Raw genomic sequence first — 14439 nt, 5'->3', positions numbered from 1 at the left:
CATCTGTGTCTTCTTCTTGCTGATTTAAGGGCACTGGCCCTGCCTACCAAAGGATTGGAAATCTCTGGCTGCTGGTCTAAGGATCCCCAGGCTGCATTAGCAGGAGAGTCCCATGCTGAGACAGGAATTGGCTGAAATCCTTGCATCACCATCGTCTTTACATGGAGCTGCTGTAACCTAGAAGATATAAACTTTATAAGGAAGTTGAATATGCATGGGCCAAATTTTTTTTTATTATTATTTTATTTATTTTTTGAGACAGAGTCTTGCTGTGTCACCAGGCTGGAGTGCAGTGGTGTGATCTCAGCTCACTGCAACCTCCACCTCCCAGGTTCAAGCCATTCTCCTGCCTCAGCCTCCTGAGTACCTGGGACTACAGGCACACGCCACCACGCCCAGCCAATTTTTGTATTTTTAGTAGAGACGGGGTTTCACCATATTGGCCAGGATGGTCTCGACCTCTTGACCTCTTGACCTCATGATCTGCCCGCCTCAGCCTCCCAAAGTGCTGGGATTACAGGTGTGAGCCATCATGCTCAGCCCAATGGGCCAAATACTAACAATAAGATCACCATTAATGGGCCTAAAAGTGGTAAAACCAGGTAACAGAAAGTAGAGCAGCCTTAATGCATTCCCTTCGGAATCGGCCAAAAGGTTTTCCTTTCCAAAGGTGTGAAGCCCTTTTGCTTGGTCAGTCGTGCCTGAATTCCAAAGTGGGAGAAGGTATGGCAAGGCGTGACTGACTCCCAGCTTCCTGTCATGACCTGAACTAGGTTTTCAGGCTGTTGCGGTTGTTGTTTGGATTCCCTTTGGCCAAGAGAGAGATCCATTCTGTTGGGGGCTTCTAATTTTTTTTTGTTTTATTTTTAGTTTATATTTTCTCTTTTTTTGTCAACGCATCCCAAAGGCAGTGTTGATGGCCAAGCTTTCATTCTGGCCCATATTGATGCCGGGGTGGCGTGCTACAGGCCCTGGGTCCCTCATGTCCCCTAGTGGGGCCCCTATGGCCAAGAGACTTAGAGTCAAAAATAATTATTGCCAATTAAACATTCTAGACCAGATAGGAATGCCTGCTGCCTTCTTTTTTGGCTTTGTTTCTACTTTTGCAGGAGCAGGGTTGGCGGACAACTGTGCCCATCTCCTCCCGGGCTTTTCCTTCACGGCCCTCCTGGCTGAGATGACCTTCCTCTTGGGCATGTTAGTGGTGGGGAGGGGGCCTGCCGGGTGCCTATGGGCAATGGCGAAACCAGAGCCTTCTGGAAGCTGGGCTCACCAGCTGCTGCTGCTCCTCCCACCACCCAAGCTGCCGAGACCTGTGGCACAGATTTTTTTCCCTCAAGTTTACAGAGCTATCTGTAGTAGCTCACTCATGTATTCTGTAATGAATACCCCACCTTCCCCACCCCTCCATCTGCCACTTTCTTATCTACCAAATTTGATCTTAACTCCTCAAAAAGCTAGCCAAGTCTGGGAGAAAGTTGGAAAGCTTAGGATGGTAAAAGTAATGCTGTTCCAAATGCAATCTTGTATTATTTTTACATTGGAAACAAATCGGAAAAGAATAAAAACAAGAGGCTTTCAAATTAGTAAACTGATGTCTCCAAGTATAAAACACACTTTGATAACTTATTTTTATGTAATCCTGACAAAAATCCAATAGAAAAATATTGTCTTCAAAAACCTAAGGATCAAGGTTTGAAAATATAATCAGATGAGCTTTTCTCTGCTTCTATAGAGCCTGGAATTTCAAAAGGTGCAGAAAACAATCTCTTCTGTGCCCAGAGCCCGAATGAGCAGTAAGAAATGTACTCCTAACACATCTTAGGGCCTATTGTCTTCATCTTCCTTAGAGTCTCCGTGCTCAACATTTTCCCATCAGCTGCCTCGCTTCATCCTGCTTTTTGTTCAAAGGTTTTTTAAAAAAGGAAATACCATATGCTGAGGGGAAAAAAATTGCAGGGATGTATGCCACACTATAAACAATGGTCTTTGGAATATGAAGGACTTTTACTTTTTTGAGACAGAGTCTTGCTCTGTTGCCCAGGCTGGAGTGCAGTGGCACCATCTCAGCTCCTCCGCCTCCTGGGCTCAAGTGATTCTCCTGCCTCAGCCTCCCAAGAAGCTGGGATTACAGGCATGTGCCACCAGGCCCAGCTAATTTTTGTATTTTTAGTAGAGACAGGGATTCACCATGTTGGCCAGACTGGTCTCAAACTCCTGACCTCAGGTGATCTGCCCACCTCGGCTTCCCAAAGTGCTGGGATTACAGGCCTGAGCCACGGCGCCTGGCCGAGGGACTTTTACTTGAACATTTCTGAATTCCTACAATATTTAAATTCAAATAAATGACTTACTTTTGTAAGCAAGAAAAACTAATTTTTATGAAAAGGAAACTGGTAATTATCTTGTTGAAATAAAAGTTATCTAGTCATCCTTATTTTGATAACTTAATGTGAGATAAAATATCCCTATTTCCATATTTTATATATTTTCATTTCCAAGTCTTTATTACCCAGGCTGGAGTGTAGTCGTGTGATCATAGCTCACTGCAGGCTTGATCTCCTGAGCTCTAAGAATCCTCCTGCCTCAGCCTCCCAAGTAGCTGGGACCAGAGATGCATGCCACCACATCCACCTAATGTTTTGTAGAAATGAGGTCTGCTATGCTGCTCAGGCAGATCTCGAACTCCTAGGCTCAAGTGATCGTCCTGCCTCAGCATCCCAACGTATTGGGATTACAGGTGTGAGCCACTACGCCCAGCCGGTATTTGATTTTCTATTTACTTAGCAAATCATTATTTTTCACTTTCTTTTTCTACTACGGGAAAAAATCTACTCTCTAATCTACAAAGTGGGGGCGGGGGGTGGTGAAAACCTATTTGTAATGTGAAGTAGGCCATTTGAGATTGAAATCTAACAATGAGAAGTTGAGGGGGAATAATCTACTTAAAATAGCATTGCTTAACTTTATACAGAAACGGCAACTTGGTACCAGGACATAAGTTAATATAAGGAACAGGAAGACACCACACAAAGAACCAATTTTAAAATGATCTCTTTTTAATTTCTTAAAAAGCACATTCACAGCACACTTCAAGAATGCCACACAGCAGTGGTTTGCTGCTCTTTGTCAGAATATGTCAGAAAACAAAACAAAAAAGTTTTAAATGCTAAAGGTTTTAAAAATTAGTTCTCTGAAATTTCTGTAAAGCCAGTATCACCAGTCATCTAAACCTTTATTTTGGAATAGTAAACCTTTCGAAAATGTAATGAGCATCTATCCAAAATCACACCTCTCTGAAATGCAATTAAAAGCTATCCAACAAAAACAAAAATAAATATTTTTCTAGAAAGAACATATTTGGCATTTTAAAATAATGTTAAAAACAGCTTTCTCAAATGTAAATGATGCCTAGATTTTTACTGTCTATTACCAGACAGAAGGTTTGGATCTTTAGTGGTTCCAATCTGACTTCAGTAATAGGAGGCATGATTACATTGAAGTTAATGAACTTCAATCCTAACAAAGCCAATATACTTTTCCAGCACAGTGATTGCTTTTTAAAAGTGGTGTCCAGCAAGTACTAAAAACTACTAAGAGTAAGGCCAGATAGCTCAAATTAGTTGATGAATTTGGTATCCAAATTGGGTTTTTTTTTTTTCCTGGGGATGGAGTTTCCCTCTGTCACCCAGGTTGGAATGCAATGGCATGATCTCAGCTCACTGCAACCTCCTCCTCCCGGGTTCAAGCGATTCTCCTGTCTCAGCCTCCTGAGAAGCTGAGATTACAGAGAAGTGCCACCACACACGGCTAATTTTTGTATTTTTAGTAGAGACAGGGTTTCGCCATGTTGCCCAGGCTGGTCTTGAACTCCTGACCTCAAGTGATCCACCCGCCTTGGCCTCCCAAAGTACTAGGATTACAGGTTTGAGCCATCGTGCCTGGCCCCCAAATTGTTTTATATATACCTTTCATCCTTAGATTTAATATTTCTAATTTGTGATATTTCTCTGAAAATCAATCAAGTACACAGTTTTAGTGAAATATAAACTGAATTTTGCTTCATTAACTAAATTAAAATATGTCAAACATGGTTAAATCTTATATTCTGTCCTTTCAGATAATTTACATTTTATTGATAAATGTAGATTAGCCACACCATGCGTTATATCCTAACCATTTTACCTAAATGTAGAAAAGCTGAAAGTTGACTGGATAGTTAAAAAGCTGTTATATAGTTATTTCTTTCAGAAACCTATGATGCCTTTTCTTAAAGTATGGAAAAAGAATTCTGTTCATTTTCATGATATATCAACAAAAATTACATGACTTATGTCGATTTCTGTCAGCCATTCTGAAACCAAATTTCCGTTTGTTCTACCCACTAAAGAGCACACATTTTCCTTTGGAATCACGGCCACAGTCTGGAAACATAATTGAGAAAGGCTAACTCTGGGCCAATAAAATACTCAAGGAAAGACGCAACACAAAACAGGGAGGTGAATAAAGCAAGTATGTTGTAAAATCCTCCCCTGTAAACACATCTGTCCTTTCCTCCCATATTTGGAAATGTTACCTAAGTTTTAAAAATTATCATCAAGACATTTTACACCACAAGTCACATAAAATTACGTCTACTTCAGCCAGATAACCTATAGCTGTTAAAGAACTATATTATCCTGTTCATAAGATGAGAGGTAGTGACATTTTATTCTCTCAATGCTGAGCTAAAAATTCCACACATCTGGCACATGGGTTACAAGCGGGAAAAGCACAGAAGCACCATTGCTCACTCCTCGTGTTTTGGTATTTCAAGTCACCCATAACTTCATTTGCTATTGGCAGCTGACAATCACTGCTGTGTTAACACTGAAGCAGTGGGTATTAGTGCTATTCATCATATAGTAGTGGTGGGTCTCCATCTTTCAAAAATGAAGCAGCTTTCCTTCCATTCTTCTGAACGTGATCTTCATTCATTTTCTCCAAAGCTTCTATCTACAAAAATAATACATTGAATCCATTTGTCAAAATCCTACTTTTCACCGAAACCATATTTTAGATTGTGTAATTTTTTTCTTTTTTTGAGATGGAGTCTCACTCTGTCGTCCAGGCTGGAGTGCAGTGGTGCAATCTCGGCTCACTGCAACCTCCGCCTCCTAGGTTCAAGCAATTCTCCTGCCTCAGCCTCCCTAGTAGCTGGGACACATGTGCCACCATGCCAGCTAATTTTTGTATTTTTAGTAAAGACGGGTTTCACTACGTTGCCCAGGCTGGTCTTGAACTCCTGACCTCAGGTGTTCCACCCGCCTTGGCCTCTCAGAGTGCTAGGATTACAGGCGTTAGCCACCGTGTCCAGCCAATTTTTTTATTTTTTATTTTTTAATGGAGTTTACGTTGCTCAGGCTGGTCTCAAACTCCTGGGCTCAAGAGATCCTCCCTCCTTGGCCTCCCAAAGTGTTGGGATAACAGATATAACAGAAGTGAGCCGCCATGCCTGGCTGAGCCAATAATTTTTACTCTCTTAAAAACTAGGTTATTCCTAATGATTCTGCCTTTGAGTTGAAATTACTGTGTGTGTGTGTGTGTGCGTGCGCACGCACACGTGCCTGCGTCCAAGTATACACACATAGTCATACATACATGTATTTTTTTAACTTGATTACAAGGGTCAATATTTACTATCTTTATCCAGCTAGCAATTGGAATCATCTATGTTTTGAAATGTATCCTATCAAACATTCCAGAAACAGGAAAAAGACAATTCTACCATTCATCAAACAACAGTATCACTTACTTACTGAGCAACTGTACTGCGCTGGAAGCTGAATTGACCATCTTTCTGTTATTTCTCTCTAGCCTTAGGCTAGGCACAGCTTACCCAAACTCAAGTCATGCTGGGGATTTCTGGAACAGACTCAGTAATCACTCTCTGCTTTGGTATAATGTTGGGAATAATTAACTGCTATTTCACCTTTTAGATTTTGTTCAATATTAAGAGACTTTCTCTGGAGGAAGCTTTTTCATGGTTCTCTAGATCTGATATTATAATAACTGGGTATTTCCAAAGATGGGCACTTCTAACTTTCTATGTTTAGTAAACGGCAGGGACCACATGTTACTGCTTTTTGTATCACTCAGAGTGTTCATCAACTTCCTCATTCATTAAATAGGGGAAATAGGAGTCTACTGGAAATGTACAGTTTGCCCATCTTAACCAAATGGTGCCCTCCGTGAAGAAACGTTTTGCTGTGTGTGTATTCTGAATTTTAAGTATAGAATAAAACAGGCCAGGCACAGTGGCTCATGACTGTAATCTCAGCACTTTGGGAGGCCAAGGTGGGTGGATCCCTTGAGGCCAGGAGTTCAAGACCGGCCTGGCTAACATGGCGAAACCCCATCTCTACCAAAAATACAAAAATTAGCCAAGCATGGTGGCACACACCTGTAATCCCAGCTACTCAGGAGGCTGAGGCAGGAGAATCGCTTGAACCCAAGAGGCAGAGGTTGCAGTGAGCCAAGATCACGCCACTACATTCCAGCCTGAGTGACAAACCAAGACTCCATCTCAAAAAAAAGAAAAAACCAAAAACATCTTAAGAAAAGAAAAATCTCAAATTAATTTTGTTTTTGGGGAAAGGGAGGATAAAACTAGCTCTGGGTTTCAGTTATCTCCTCTATGCAGTTCTGCATGACCAGCAAGGTGAAAAACAGCTGTTTATCACATACCTCAGCTAAAAAATCAGCTTCATTATCTGCTGAGATGTTTAAGCCTGAAACAGCATTGAAGAGTTCTCGTTCACTAAGGGCTTCCTTGACGCCTCCTTTCTGGAAAAACTAGTAAGGAAATACAAGAAAGTCAGTAAGAAGTATTAGCAATGTTCTCTTATAAACTAAAAACAGGGAGCAGCACATTTATAAAAAGACTTGGATGCATGCACGTGTGCACGCACACGCACACATGCACACACACACACACAGTAATTTCAACTCAAAGGCAGAATCATTAGGAATAACCTAGTTTTTAAGAGAGTAAAAATTCCTGGCTCAGCCAGGCATGGCGGCTCACTCCTGTTATCCCTGTTATCCCAACACTTTGGGAGGCCAAGGAGGGAGGATCTCTTGAGCCACTACATTCCTTCCCTCATTTCTCAACCATCAATTTTCCTACTTCCCAGCTGGACTATGCTCAGGTTCTAGTTGCTTTTCATCCTCTCACACATCCATCCTGCCTTCTGGATTTAGCTCGTACCACTGCACCTTCTATAGCTATAAAAATGAGTGCTATATATAAAACCACTTGGCATTGCTTTGAGTATGTAAAGGAAATACTTTCACTAAACCCCAGAAATTAAAAATTTCAAGCAGGCTCAGAGGTTATTTCCAATACGAAGTTACTCTATCCTTTAGAAAGATCATTCCTATCTGAATCTACTGCCAACAATTCATTTCCCTTAGAAATGCCAAACAAGTGTGACCCAACCCTGTGCTTACTAAATTTTACCTTATATATATATGTTTTGTTTTTTTAAGAGACAGGGCCTAGCACTGTCATACAGGCTGGAGTGCAGTGGCACAATCATAGCTCGCTATAATCTTGAACTTCTGGACTCAAATAATCCTCCTGCCTCAGCCTCCCTAGTAAAACAGCCTCCCAGTTAAAGCAGCTAGGACTACAGACATGTTCCATCACACCCAGCTACTTTTAAAATTTTTTTGTAGAGATAGGAGTCTCACTATGTTGCCCAGGCTGATCTCAAACTCCTGGGCTCAAGCAATCCTCCCTCCCTGGCTTCCCAAAGTGTTGAGATTATAGGCGTGAACCACCATGCCCAGCCACCTAATCTTCTTACCCTGCTTCACAGTGACAGTGATCAGACACTGTCCCACAATCAAGACTGTCCCTCTTTTAATGGTAATAATGGCAGCAAGCATACAGGCACACCACATATCAGCTTCTGTTTAAGCACTATGCACACATTAAATGTCTACTCGACTGCTTATATACAAGGAGCCAAAACACTCACTTATTCCCTTTAACTTTTTTTTTTTTTTTTTTTTGGAGAAGGAGTCTTGCTCTGTCACTCAGGCTGGAGTGCAATGGCGCAATCTTGGCTCACTGCAACCTCCGATTCCCAGGCTCAAGTGATTCTCCTGCCTCAGCCTCCCAAGTAGCTGGGATTACAGTCACACGTTACCGCATCCAACTAATTTTTTTGTATTTTTCGTAGAGACAGCGTTTCACCAGGTTGGCCGGGCTGGTCTTGAACTCCTGACCTCAGGTGATCCACCCACCTTGGCCTCCCAAAGTGCTGGGATTACAGGCGTGAGCCACCATGCCTGGCACCCCTTGAACATTTTACCCAACTGTGAGACATGGCATCAATGAAATATGACAAATTGATCTTTATATCCTTGTCCTGAAAGCAGCCCATAACACTTCCATCAATTTCTAAGAATATGGTCCTCTTACTTATCTTAGGAGTGAGAAAAATACCTGCAGCTGTTACATCCAACAAAAAAAGGCATATTGGTTTACACGTCTACCTGCGAGACATTCCTGCAGTCCCGGAACAAGAACTCCAGGCCATGAGGGTGGGTAGGTTCTACTGACTGACTGACATCGATCAACCAGACCTATTTCAATACAGAACATGAACTGATGTATTTACATTTTAAATTTTACTTAAAGTAATTAAATCTGAATGTTAACAAAATGTTCTCCTCACCTTTCCAGCATGCCACAGCATGTTATACTCACTGAGGTCAGCATGGACAAGCGTACATTCATGATATAACTGCCGCATCAACTGTGAAGAGGGAAGGCACGTATTAGGAAATGAATAAATTAAGTGTTATTACTGATGATGACACCCCTGGAAGTTTTTTTTTTTGGAGACAGAGTCTCACTCTGTCGCCCAGGCTGGAGTGCAGTGGTGTGATCTCGGCTCACTGCAAGCTCCGCCTCCCGGGTTCACACCATTCTCCTGCCTCAGCCTCCCAAGTAGCTGGGACTACAGGCGCCCACCACCACTCCTGGCTAATTTTTTGTATTTTTTTTAGTACAGATGGGGTTTCACCATGTTAGCCAGGATGATCTCAATCTCCTGACCTCGTGATCCGCCCGCCTCGGCCTCCCAGAGTGCTGGGATTACAGGCGTGAGCCACTGTGCCCAGCCCCTGCGAAGTCTTATAGTAGAAATCAACATTAATGCATTTGTTTGCCAGCCTTAATAGAATTAAATAGAAAAGTTTCATCACTATTTAATCTCTTCCCCAGCCACCCCATCTCCCAAAGAGGCCAGAAAAACATACTTGATTTTCCTTTCAATGTTCACCTTTGGAGGCAGAGAAAGGTGGATCACCTTTCTAGCTATATCTTTAAAAATTAATTTGGATTAAAATTTCCATGTCTAGATCAATGGCTGCATTACATGACAGCTTCATGTGGAGACTGCATAAAAACTAGCACATTAAGTTTCTCCAGTGTTCAATTAAAACACAGAGGGATAATGTGTTTTAATTATTTTCTCAACCTAGAAGGCCCTCAGATTGAATTCAGTTGCTATTTCAAAGCATGTAGTTTCCTTGAGATTCCCAACATGCCTTCCAACTTAACACCTGCACTCCCTACTGTTTTCAATTTTCATCATCACTCTCTTATGATGAGACCAGACCTGCTTCCTTTCCTTCACTGTTAAAGCTGTAACATTCAATGGCTGGGTGTGGTGGCTCACACCAGTAATCCCAGCACTTTGGGACGCTGAGGCAAGAGGATCACTTGAGCCCAGGAGTTCGAGACCAGCCTGGGCAACATAGTGAGACCTGGTCTCTTATTTGAAAAAAAAAAAAAAAAGCCCCCAAAAACTATAACATTCATGAAAGCACACAAACTAATGAGGCACTTTCCTAAATGTACTAACAGCAAATTTTATTTAATGAAGTTTGGTGAAAAATAGCTTCATGCACTAATCCTAGCAACGACGACTTCCCTGGTTAAGTCTGTAAGTTTTCTAAAACTATGTAAGACACACACATATTGATAGAAAAACAACTCTTCAGTGTTAACATTCTTTCAAACTTCAACTTGTCTTTGTTATAGCACCTTGAAATAGCACTATTTAAGGAACTTGGGTTTGTTTGTTTTTTAAGAGATAGGGCCTTGCTCTATTTCTTGCCCAGGCTGGAGTGCAGTGGCACAATCATAGCTCACTGTTGCCTTAAATTCCCGGACACAAGTGATCCTCCCACCTTAGACTCCCGAGTAGCTGGGACTACAGGTGTGTGCCACCACGCCCAGCTAATTTTTAATTTTTTTTTTTTTTTTTTTTTTGAGACAGTCTTACTCTGTCACCCAGGCTGGAGCGCAGTGGTGTAATCTCGGTCCATTGCAACCTCCATCTCCCTGGTTCAAGCAGTTCCCCTGCCTCAGCATCCCGAGTAGCTGGGATTACAGGCACACGCCCAGCTAAATTTTTGTATTTTTAGTAGAGACAGGGTTTCACCATGTTGCCCAGGCTGGTCTCAAACACTTGAGTAGGCTCAAGTGATCCTACTGCCTCAGCCTCCCAAAGTTCTAGATTACAAGTGTGAGCCACCATGCCTGGCTTCTTTAAGGAAATTTTTTTAAAGTTGAGAGGAAATATTTTTTAAAGGTAGTGTGTGAATGCTTTTAAAAAGCACAACTTACATGAAGAGTCTGATAGTAGGCTTCTTTCATTTCTTCACTATTGAGCTTTACTTCTTTTAATTTAGGGGCTGGAACTTGATCATGGCCAATAAAAGACATAACTAAAATGTGTTTCTTCAGTAGTACAACTGTTGGACAAGGAATTCCAGCTCTCTGCATTCTATACAGAAAGAAATGATTCAGAATAGACAGATCAGAAGGAGAGAAAATATGTCATTTATTCAATAAATACCTAATCAGGGCCTGCAATGAGCTCGCACTATGTTCTACCCTGGTGATGTGGGAATACAAAGACAGTAAAACACAACCTCTGCCCGTAGAAAGCTCAGGGACTGATGGAAATGACAGACAAGTAAAGAGACAATTACAATTACGCACTGGCAGAGGTATGGGTAGGAGCTACAGGAGCATACAGCACCAAGGATGGCTTATTAGAAGAGAGGTAGGAACAGGAATTAGCCATATGAAGACAGTGCAAGGGAATGCAGGGAGGTGTTCAAGAGCACAGTCCATTTGGGGAATGTATATCAATCAACATAGCTGGATCTGTGAGTAGGAGAAAGGGCAATGTGGGCTGAGGCTACAGAGACAGGCAAGCTCCACTATGGAAAACTGTTGAAGAATTTTAAGAAAGGCAGGAATTTCAGGAGTACAGAAAAGAGATTGGAGGACAGCGAGACCTTCTAGAAAATGATTCCACCTGGAATTAATTAATTAATTGAAAAAACTTTTTTTTTTTTTTTTTTTTTTTGAGACAAGATCTCGGGAGTCTAATGTTTCCAGGCTGGTTTTGAACTCCTAGGTTCAAGCAGTCCTCCCATCTCAGCCTCCCAAGTAGCTGGGAGTACATGTGCACACCATGCCTGGCTTATTTTGGTGGGGAACTCTCAGAAGAAGAATTTTGTAACTGATATATATGAATAATTACCTTTGAAAGCAAATATCTTTAGAAAATAACAAACTAAAATTAAGCTTTTAATAAATTAAGATAATAGAAAGGTTTTTAATGAGAAGGATAATTACTGAATTTCTTGGTTGATAAAACAAATTCTTTGATAGAAAATAAATTGCTTAGAAAATTCAGATACAAGTATAAAAATTAAAACAAAATGTAATTTGATTGGTAAGAACTTACTCCCACAAAATTAACAAATTAAATGTAACAAACATTTTCTGAAACAAAAAAGAAACCACTTTTTTATGCTAAGCCTAATTGGATGCTGGAAGTTTTACTTCTTGAGAAAAGCAATTTGAAAATGGCATTTAGATATATGATAAAGTGTCTAAGGCAGAAAATGCCCACATTTCCCTCAAGCTTCATTGAGGAAAGAAAAAAGAAAATGGCTTTTTCATCCTAAAAGTATGAATCGAGGTTATACACCTGGCCTTTCATTATTTCTATAAATGAATTTAAAAGAAAGCATGGATTTTTTTATCCTAACGCAAAAAGGTATTTACCCAAGATTACTTCTAGCACAATATTTTCTTTACCTTGCAAGATTGTGCATTTCTTTTTCTGCCCACATGCGGATGATCTTACGTGGATTTAGTTTACTGAAGCGATCTTTAAACCTGAAATCATCTTTAATATATTTGTCACGATTCTTAAACTCATTAAGGGTTGTTTTAAATACCTTGATGGCACATTCTGTAGGTATAATTTTACTATCTTCCTTTTCATCCTCCATGCTAAGTGGAAGAAAAAAAATCAAGTCAGTACAAGTTGCCAGCTTACAAGTACAACAATTTCAAAATAAAGATTCTGTAACACTAAATTAGATCTACCTTCTCTCAGTGTCAAGTCTTGTTTTTTTAAGCCTTTAGGTTTTGGATCTTAATAAAGCCTTAGGTTTTGGTTTGATTTTTTAAATAAAATATACTTCCAAATAAATTGTCAACCAATTTTCAACCATCTATCACATAATGTTCTTCACTTAATGACTACGGAATCAAGCTTGAAATACAATGAAGACATATGCACTTGAAAATAGGCTACAGTCTTCCCAATATGGTTCAGGAGCAAAGTTCAATAAAAGCAACAAATAAAACAGCTTTTTAAAAAATAACTCTTTCACTCCTAGCAGACATAAAGGTGAATCAAATGGTTCCTGCCCCACAAGTCTGCAAGAAGTGGCAACAGAGAATAAAAGAAGTACATGAATAGGAAAGGTCCCTTTTCACTGGAAAGGTCAGGCAAGACTTCATGGCACAAGTGCCATCTGAAACAGAAACAGGACAATGGGTAGGATTTGAACAGCATGAACAAAAGCAGAAGCAGGAAACCACAGGACATGTCTGAGGAACAACAAACACTATAGTTAAGACTTGGCTGGAGAGAGAGAATGAAAAAAAATTGGAGCTAAAGGACAGGACAGAGGCACATCTGTGAAGAGCCTGGACAAATTCCTAGAGGTGGTGGGGAATCGCGAGCGTTTCTGTGTATGGCACTCTCAAATGCGTGCTTCATAAAGATCGAGTGAACGATACTGTCAGCATGGAAGGGCACAGGGACAGGCTAGAGGTGTGGGGTCGACTCAGGATGCTACTGCAACAGTCCCCCAATAGTGAGCTTCAGTCATGATGGTGGCAGTGGGAATGAAAAGGTGGATGGAATGAGAAACAATATTAATATTTACCTTTAAATATCTGATAGGATGTTAATCTGGGAAAGAAAGGAACTATATTTCCAAAGGAAAGAATCTGAATCAAACCTCCTTCTGTACCATATTCTCCCAGCTGACTCCTCTTCCATTTAGTCTCAAAAGGTTAAAGTCCTTCACCTGGTTCTAAGAAACCTCCCTTCTCTTCCTGGGCAATTTCACTTAGCCCCATGGCTCTACATATCATCTCTATATAGACAACTCCCACATTTCTTTCTTTCTTTTTTTTTTTTTTTTTTTTTGAGACAGAGTCTACTTTGTCACCCAGGCTAGAGTACAGTGGTGCAATCCTGGCTCACTGCAACCTCCACCTCCCGGGTTCAAGCTATTCTCCTGCCTCAGCCTCCTGAGTAGCTGGGATTACAGGTGTGTGCCACCACACCCGGCTAATTTTTGTATTTTTAGTAGAGACAGGGTTTCGCCATGTTGGCCAGGCTGGTCTCGAACTCCTGACCTCAGGTGATCCACCCGTCTCGGCCTCCGACAGTGCTGGGATTACAGGCGTGAGCCACCGCGCCTGGCCGATAACTCCCACATTTCTATCCCAGTCCTGACTTTCCCTAGAACTTCAGGCCCATTTATCCAACACCTACATGACATCACTTAGAAGTCTAACAGGCATCTCAAATTTAATATGCCCAAAACAAAACTCATGCTGAGTCCTCACCCTACCCTTCCCCAGGCTCTCACCTCATCAAACGGCACCACCACCAGCGGCTCTAGCCCAGAATCTATCCTCCTACACCCACTTCCAATCCAACAGCGTGTGCGGTTCTCTCTACCTTCAAAACACACACCAACGCTCTCCTACTCTTCACTTCCACTACCACCCTCCCTAGTCCAACCCTTCACCATTTCTCACTTCAACTACTACAACGTTTTAACTGATCTTACTGCTTCTTCTCTTCTCCTCCTATAACTCATTTTCCACACAGCAATCTTTTGAAAATAAGAATCAACTCATAGCTTTGGTTCCAGGGCAGTCAACGAGCAGAATCCTTACCCTGGCCTACAAAATCCTACCTGGTCCAGCCCCTGCTTACTCCTCCAGCCCCTCTCTCCCATTCACATCCTATGCTCCAGGGAGACTGG

General features: G+C 41.3%; 1 protein-coding gene across 1 annotated transcript in view; it reads right to left on the bottom strand.

The window, feature by feature from the left end:
• Positions 1–3038: 3038 nt before the first annotated feature.
• RIOK3 (RIO kinase 3) overlaps positions 3039–14439 on the bottom strand; it is a 29795-nt gene continuing 18394 nt past the window's right edge. The window contains exons 8-13 of the mRNA XM_054461034.2: positions 12179–12376; positions 10688–10847; positions 8727–8807; positions 8545–8634; positions 6727–6834; positions 3039–4995 (exon numbers count right to left, since the gene is read on the bottom strand). Coding sequence (XP_054317009.1) covers positions 4891–4995; positions 6727–6834; positions 8545–8634; positions 8727–8807; positions 10688–10847; positions 12179–12376 — 742 coding nt within the window. The 3' untranslated portion in view covers positions 3039–4890. The remainder of the gene's footprint in view (positions 4996–6726; positions 6835–8544; positions 8635–8726; positions 8808–10687; positions 10848–12178; positions 12377–14439) is intronic.

The sequence above is a fragment of the Pongo pygmaeus genome, chromosome 17 (genome assembly GCF_028885625.2).
Source record: "Pongo pygmaeus isolate AG05252 chromosome 17, NHGRI_mPonPyg2-v2.0_pri, whole genome shotgun sequence".
In the NCBI taxonomy this organism is placed as follows: domain Eukaryota; kingdom Metazoa; phylum Chordata; class Mammalia; order Primates; family Hominidae; genus Pongo; species Pongo pygmaeus.
This window is presented reverse-complemented; position numbering and strand designations above follow the sequence as displayed.